The 8,504-nt window shown below is 46.2% G+C and overlaps 1 protein-coding gene across 1 annotated transcript; it reads left to right on the top strand.

Annotated features, from left to right (window-relative positions):
- The first annotated feature begins 400 nt into the window (after window positions 1–400).
- On the top strand, window positions 401–6,070 carry LOC139480540 (uncharacterized). Its single transcript, XM_071263640.1, has 2 exons — window positions 401–419; window positions 3,981–6,070. Exons 1-2 carry the CDS (start codon window positions 401–403, stop codon window positions 6,068–6,070), a joined length of 2,109 nt encoding a protein of 702 aa, XP_071119741.1.
- Window positions 6,071–8,504: the final 2,434 nt, after the last annotated feature.

The raw sequence follows: 8,504 nt of genomic DNA, 5'->3' as shown, positions 1-8,504 counted from the left end.
GATCAAGATGGACTGCCAAACCGCCACCAATAAAAAAGATCACCTGAACCCGAGTTCAACGTCATTTGTTTGTTTGACTTTTGATTCTGAAGAACGTGTTCACGTCAAAAATATTAGATGATATAAATGGTCAGGTGTGCAATGAGTAATTGGTAAATGCATTGTAGAAATGTGTTAGAAATGTTTTACAGGGTGAAAAAAAATCAGGGAATTGGGAATCGAACTTGCAGTTATAGAACAAAAGTATCCGAAATTTTAGAAAGTCTATAACGCTTATAATCCGGGCACTTTGACCCGCCATTACTTACGTCGACAGGGCCGCGCGGTCTTCGCGCCTACAGTATCAAGTATTACTTACAGTATATAATCTAGAGATACCACAGCCAGTGCAAAAGTATCGATGGACAGTACACACACGGGTAACTATTAAGTCGCTTCAAGATGTACTAAGAAATAGCAAATTAGGTCTAGTCTTGTCTATCTTGACGTTTCAGTCAGAACGTTTGTAGCTAGCTTACTGACTAGATCTTTCCAGCTAGATCTACACCATATTCGTTTTATTAACTGTTTCCATGTGTAAATTTAGACTTGCATTTTCAAAAGAAACGGTGATTACAGAATTCATAATGAAATACATCAAGGTAGATTCTCGAACGTAATGACACCAGCATAACATGTGCTCATAATTGGTTTGACGTTCGTTTAGAGTGATCTCCCTTTACAAAGTTCATGATCATAGGCTACGCCAACAGATTCGCGTGTTTCAAGAACCTATTTAACAAAAACGTGTGCATTAGGGTCGATATTGAAGTGTGATGCAAAACATGGGTTCTGTGTGTTTGTCAGTGAAGGTAATTCACGTATAAAGATAAAGTTAGTGTATCATCGGATCGTGGGTTTTTGGACGTCATACATAGAGAATACTACACTCATTCTCGTTAGATACCATTTTTACGAAACGAGTGGACTTTTTATGGTATCTGACAGAGCGAAAGTTCAGTATCTCACCACCTGTATCTTCACCACGTGGGTAATACATTTTTGGACGGCCACGTTTATCGCGATTACTCGCGCTATAACGGGGGTGGTCATACAGTGCTTTATTACCCACGTGGTGAAGATACAGGTGGTAAGATACTAAATCCGTACGTCACACGTGTGTCGTACAAGGTTGACCTTGTTTTATTCGTTTTGATTGGATAACCGTGACCTCTGTCACACCGGGACTACTTTTTTCATTCATAAAAAATCGCGAGACGTCATTCATTTTGCGATTACAAGGCAGAACTGAAGAAATTCATGAGAACGAGAGATATTTACAAACACTTTATTAAACCAAACAAGATAGTCACACGAATCAAATTCGGTTTGCATTCAATATAAGTTATGCATAGAGCTCCTACAGACGTATAATCGAGCTAGATCTATAAATCGATTTACAATGTACGACTGCCGATCGAGCGCGTCCCTTGAGCGTGACGCACCCGACCATTTTCGCAACTTTCAATTTGATTTAACGTAAAAGGATAAGCGTGGTGAAATGAAGTCTGTTTAAACTATCTGGACAGATATCTAGACTTACTTGGGATGATCCGGTTGTGCAATCAGTGTCCCCTTTGAAGCGTATTTTGTGGCGCTGTTTCGGTAGGTGTTGTTCATGAATGAACGAACACGACTGCACGACCAGATCACTTAAAGTTCACAGTTCCGATAAAAATCATTCGAAAACTCCGTGGAAGTGTGCCTGACTTCTGATTTTGTGGCCCCAAACATCCCAAATGTGAACAGTAACATTCCCTATCTCTAGCGTAAAACGCTGTGAGTGGATCGCGGTTGTCTTTTCTTATTCCGGTGGCTACCTTGCCCTTCGATCGTTCGAAGCTGTCACTGACATGCAAGCAGACTTGAGTTTGTTGATTTTCACGTCTTCAGTGAAGGGTGGTACAGTTAACATGAATGTCTTTGGCGAACAGTCTGATTTCCCTCTTCCAAAATGGTACGAACATGATATAAATTCAGCTGATAGATCAAGGAAACCGAACCATTTTGATTGCACAGACAGGACCCCGGCAGTGTGACCGACTGTTGGTCCGATATTCAAAGCGCGGCGCTAATGTGACATTTCAAATTTTCTTATCGGTGTCCTGCGTACTAACAACATGGCGCTTGAATTACCATAAGTTGAAGACTTTCTTCCTAAAGGATCTTGAGCGTCGGTGCTGGTTTGTTTGCAAACAGAACAGCAGGCGCATGTTGTTAATGCGTATGCATAAACATGTCAACAATGCCCATATTTGGTCATATATCAATATTCATGCGCAACCAGTTTTTGCAACCGGTTTCAGTTTGGTCTGTCAACGAACGAAAGTTGTTATGTATTTACACTTAAATATATATTTAACGTGGGTAATAAATAAAATACCACACTCATTCTCGTTAGATACAATTTTTACGAAACTCGTGAACTTTCTATGGTATCTGACCTCGCTTTCGCTCGGTCAGATACCATAGAAAGTCCACTCGTTTCGTAAAAATGGTATCTAACGAGAATGAGTGTAGTATTCTCTATGTACGTTCTCCTGTGACGTCGTCCCCCAAAACTCCCCAGCTGCCAAAATCGCCGCGCAGACTCAATGGCGTCCACATTTATGCCATACAATACCAGTATCTGAGGTCCGTGGGTTCGAACTCAGTCAAGATTCTGGGGTCCCAGCACACTCCGGCGCAGTGGTGACTCAGCATAACACCACTGCCATAGGCTAATTTGCATATCACGTGACCGGACTTTTCTCTTGTTTGTAAACAAACGCGCTTTTTCAGAAATCAGAATAGAACGGACTAATGCAAGTATTTGAGGGCGCTTTACATGTTGTTTTGCATAAGTATGTAGATATGCTACTACAACTGCGACAGTGAATTGCATGACAATATATATTTATACATCAAAGTGACCGTATCGCTAGCTCTCCGTTGGGCTTCGGTGACAGCACGCAAACCAATGTAAACAAAGGATAACTACGCAAAAACAAGTAGATTTTCACGTAAGGGATACTTCCTTAATAACCGTAACCATTCTTTGACATCTGTTTATGAAAATGTGCAGACTTGCCAAACATGAAACGGATGAAAAGCATATGCTATATTTTGAATGGACTGTGAAAGATGTGACGAATCGTCACATGGCGCTGGCCTGTGGCAGAGGTACTATGTAGGCTGGCTTCCGGCCGCATGGAACTCTGGGTAAGAGAGTGGGGTCCCAGGTCCAACATGATTGCTGTAAGGGTCGGCTAATGAGGATCGGATGGTTCCACCTGTGACCTGGCTTAATGTAGGTTATCATGCTTCAGTGTTATGCAGTCAACTGTTTCTTTGCCTGACTGTTGTACAACTGACATACTGCTTGACGCAGCGTCGAACCTCATCCAGCGTGGTATGGCAAAACGTGTCAATAGGCATGGACAGACAGACAGACATTTCGTGGTTAGCTTGACATGTCTCTCTGTCCATGGGCGTATCGAATCAAGAAATCTAACACATTGTTGCACATTATTTAGTAGATGTTATATGTGTGTGTGGGAACGTGACGTGACGTGACGTGACGTGACGTGAAATGAAATGGGGTTCAACGTCGCTTCCAAGATTATTGCACTTATATAGCGACGTGCATGCACATGTGTGTGTGTGGCTGCTTGTCAGGACTAATGCAGATTTAATAGTGCTAGCCCAGTGGGATACCATGCCGCAGTTAACACGAATATGCCACTCAGACACAATACCGACTCCGAGCCCACCAGTCTTTGTTTCATCACCTTAATGCCGAGCGTCAGACAGGGTAACAACAATTACCATCTTTTAACGTATTTTGGTATGACCCGGTATCGAACTCCGGACCTTCTGCTCTCGGGGCGGACGCTCTACCACTAGACCAGGGAGGCTGTTGTGTGTAGATGTATACATTTTTTTATTTTGTTCTGTTGCAGACATGAACTCCTTGCCACAAGTCATGGTCAATGACCAGCTTTGTCCTATTGATGTCAGAACAAACTCCATTATTGTTCCCATGCGAATACCTCTAGAATCCATCTCACTGCCCAGCCCCGAGCAGCCAACAGTCAATCCACGCTATCTATCTGACCAGCCTGTCTACCAGCTACCCTGGTCCAAGAAGCCCCAGAAGGCGGCAGGCAAGGACAAGAAGAAGAGGGAGATGAATCCGTTCCGGCTGTTTGAACCCTCTCAGCCCGCCAGGCCCAGGACCTGTCGAGGCGGCCGAAAAGCCACTGGGATGAATCAGACGTTCAGCCCAAGGGTACATGTCGCATCGCCTATGGGAATGATGAAGCCACTTCAGATAGATGATACCATAGCTTCTGTTCCACCATCCGTAGCGCCACGCATAACTAACCCGGTAAAAACTGTATACCCTGCAGGGAGGAGTTTCAGGAGGCTAAAGCCTTACCTAAAGCCAGTTCCGTTCACCACACACAGACTGCCAGCGGAACAACCAATAACCTCTTACCAGGGACACCAGGTAGTTAGGCCAAGTCCGACAATCATCTATAATCAGATTCCAAGGAGCGTCAGAGAACCAGCAATTCTGCATACAAGTTCGACAGTACCGACCTTTGTACCAGTAAACCAGCATGGAGATGCCAACAGATTCTTGGAATACCGAAATCAGGCCGCAGTCTATCACCCCATCCAAACGCACTTCCGGGAACAGGCAATGATGGAGGACAATAAAAACGCGTTTTCTGTACAGCCTGGCTACGGCTCCGAGAAGTTTGGATTTGAGAAGCATCTTCTCCCCATCAAAGTGCCGCCATACTGTCATGGAATCACGACTGGGGTAGACGCATCTCTCCTGTACGTTCCTGCGGTGACACCTCCACAACCACCCCCCAGCACCATTGGTCAGCGATGGAAGGGTGTGGCTCCATGCGTTTACCCTTCTGCTGAGTGGGAGCGTGTGGCTCCACCGGTCTACCCTACTGCTACGCGGGAGCGCCTGGCTCCAACCAGCTACCCTTCAAATCAGTGGGATGCTGTGGCTCCACCGGTCTACCCTTCTACTGTGCGGGAGCGCGTGGTTCCACCCAAATACCCTTCAAGTCAGTGGGAGCACGTGGCTCCACCGGTCTACCCTTCTACTTTGCGGGAGCGCCTGGCTCCACTCAGCTGCCCTTCAAATCAGTGGGAGCACGTGGCTCCACCGGTCTTTCCTTCGACTACGCGGGAGCGCGGGGCTCCACCCAGCTACCCTTCAATTGAATGGGAGCTCTTGGCTCCACAGTTCTACCCTTCTACGCGGGAGCACGTGGCTCCACCCAGCTACCTTTCTAATGAGTGGGAGCATCTGGCTCCGACCATCTCTTCTTCTACTGAGTGGGAAGGTGTGCCTCCCCTCACCTACGCCTCTGTAGTGCGACCTGTGTCAGATGGAACAACTCAGCAGACATCTGAAAACATGTATGGTAGGAACCAACTTCACCATGGAGTCTCCGAAGTCAGAAAGGAGACATTTGCAAGCTCTCCTGATTCCTCTCGGTCTGTCCCAAGTCCTGTCCTTGACAGGTGCCCAAGTGACCTTGACCTACCCCAGGCCACATCGATGGCTCTGATTGTAGTTGCCATTGGTGACGGAGCCTTCTTCGAAGACAACATGTTTCTGGATGAGTACCGATCAGTGAGATACGCCCTGGATTCAATTGTGGGAGAGTCTCGACTTATGGAAGCATGTCCTGTAAGTGAGGAGGATGTTGGTGAGGATGACGTCGAGGACGTTGACGACGATACAGCATCGCTGTCAGAATCGAGTGTCGACAGTGATGCGGATGGAGATTCAGATAACCGCTCTGATGCGTGTTGCAGAAGCAGGCTGGGGTATCGTAATGAAGCTCGATCGCTGAGGTGGGTAAAGGGGAAGATGCACGACCCTGTCGGTTTGGGAAGGAAGTGTTGCCGGGGCACCCCCGGGGAGTTGGGTGAGGGAGCTCCCCTCACTGTCAATCACACGGTGGATTATATACTTGGACTCGACTGCCCACTGCCGCTGTGCGTCGAACCCTGATTTCAGGACAAACCTTCTTGAAACTGAAGAACATGTAACGAAACTGGTCATTGGCTACTGTTACGCATATGATAGTTTACCATTTCTTGTGATGCTACCAATTGTATGTGTGTAGTGGACATGTTGAGAATAATGAACTTTTAATAAAGGTAATTTTTTGAAACATGTGTATAGATATGTACTTTCATAACGGTTTCTCGGATGGTATTGATTTATAATGTTTATGGATAGCTCTCCGTGAATGTTTGTGGTATGAGCGGGTAATGCAATCACCTGGATCAGTTGTTCAACAGTTATACAGCATGCCGTTTTGAGTCAGACCCTCCACAGTGAATAGTGGAAGGTGTAGGTGTGCACATGATGATGTGATGTGTACACACGTTGTGGTTAGTGGAAACACGTTGTGCGTAGTGGAAACACGTTGTGGGTAGTGGAAACACGTTGTGGGTAGTGAAACACGTTGTGCGTAGTGGAAACACGTTGTGCGTAGTGGAAACACGTTGTGGGTAGTGGAACACGTTGTGGTTAGTGAAACACGTTGTGCGTAGTGGAAACACGTTGTGGGTAGTGGAAACACGTTGTGGTTAGTGGAAACACGTTGTGCGTAGTGGAAACACGTTGTGGGTAGTGAAACACGTTGTGGGTAGTGAAACACGTTGTGAGTAGTGGAAACACGTTGGGTAAATGGAAACACGTTGTGGGTAGTGGAAACACGTTGTGGGTAGTGAAACACGTTGTGGGTAGTGGAAACACGTTGTGGGTAGTGGAAACACGTTGTAGGTAGTGGAAACACGTTGTGGGTAGTGGAAACACGTTGTGGGTAGTGGAAACACGTTGTGGGTAGTGAAACACGTTGTGGGTAGTGAAACATGTTGTGGGTAGTGGAAACACGTGGGCAGTGAAACACGTGATGGGTAGTGGAAACACGTTGTGGTTAGTGGAAACACGTTGTGGGTAGTGGAAACACGTGGGTATTGAAACACGTTGTGGGCAGTAGAAACACGTGGGTAGTGAAACACGTTGTGGGTCGTGGAAACACGTTGTGGGTAGTGGAAACACGTTGTGGGTTGTGGAAACACGTTGTGCGTTGTGGAAACACGTTGTTGGTAGTGGAAACACGTTGTGAGTAGTGGAAACACGTTGGGTAAATGGAAACACGTTGTGGGTAGTGGAAACACGTTGTGGGTAGTGAAACACGTTGTGGGTAGTGGAAACACGTTGTGGGTAGTGGAAACACGTTGTAGGTAGTGGAAACACGTTGTGGGTAGTGGAAACACGTTGTGGGTAGTGGAAACACGTTGTGGGTAGTGAAACACGTTGTGGGTAGTGAAACATGTTGTGGGTAGTGGAAACACGTGGGCAGTGAAACACGTGATGGGTAGTGGAAACACGTTGTGGTTAGTGGAAACACGTTGTGGGTAGTGGAAACACGTGGGTATTGAAACACGTTGTGGGCAGTAGAAACACGTGGGTAGTGAAACACGTTGTGGGTCGTGGAAACACGTTGTGGGTAGTGGAAACACGTTGTGGGTTGTGGAAACACGTTGTGCGTTGTGGAAACACGTTGTTGGTAGTGGAAACACGTTGTGGGTAGTGGAAACACGTTGTGGGTAGTGGAAACACGTTGTGCGTAGTGGAAACACGTTGTTGGTAGTGGAAACACGTTGTGGGTAGTGGAAACACGTTGTGGGTAGTGAAACACGTGAGTAGTGGAAACACGTTGTGCGTAGTGGAAACACGTTGTGCGTAGTGGAAACACGTTGTTGGTAGTGGAAACACGTTGTGGGTAGTGGAAACACGTTGTGGGTAGTGAAACACGTGAGTAGTGGAAACACGTTGTGCGTAGTGGAAACACGTTGTGGGTAGTGGAAACACGTTGTGGGTAGTGGAAACACGTTGTTGGTAATGGAAACACGTTGTTGGTAGTGGAAACACGTTGTGGGTAGTGGAAACACGTGAGTAGTGGAAACACGTTGTGGGTAGTGTGTATGCACGTTACGGTGTGATTTGAAGGCACGTTATGGTGTGATTCGAAGGCACGTTATGGTGTGATGTGTAGACATGTGATTGTGTGATTTGAAGACACGTTTTGGTGTGATTTGTAGACAAGTAGTTGTGTGATGTGAAGGCACGTTATGGTGTAAAGTGTAGGCACGTTATGGTGTGATTTGAAGGCACGTTATGGTGTGATTTGAAGGCACGTTATGGTGTGATTTGAAGGCACGTTATGGTGTGATTTGAAGACTCGTTATGGTGTGATTTGAAGGTACGTTATGGTGTGATTTGAAGACTCGTTATGGTGTGATTTGAAGACTCGTTATGGTACGGTGTGATTTGAAGGCACGTTATGGTGTGATTTGAAGACTCGTTATGGTACGGTGTGATTTGAAGGCACGTTATGGTGTGATTTGAAGACTCGTTATGGTACGGTGTG

Source organism: Haliotis cracherodii, unplaced genomic scaffold, assembly GCF_022045235.1.
Source record: "Haliotis cracherodii isolate W230 unplaced genomic scaffold, xgHalCrac1.p SCAF_4, whole genome shotgun sequence".
NCBI lineage: Eukaryota > Metazoa > Mollusca > Gastropoda > Lepetellida > Haliotidae > Haliotis > Haliotis cracherodii.
This window is presented reverse-complemented; position numbering and strand designations above follow the sequence as displayed.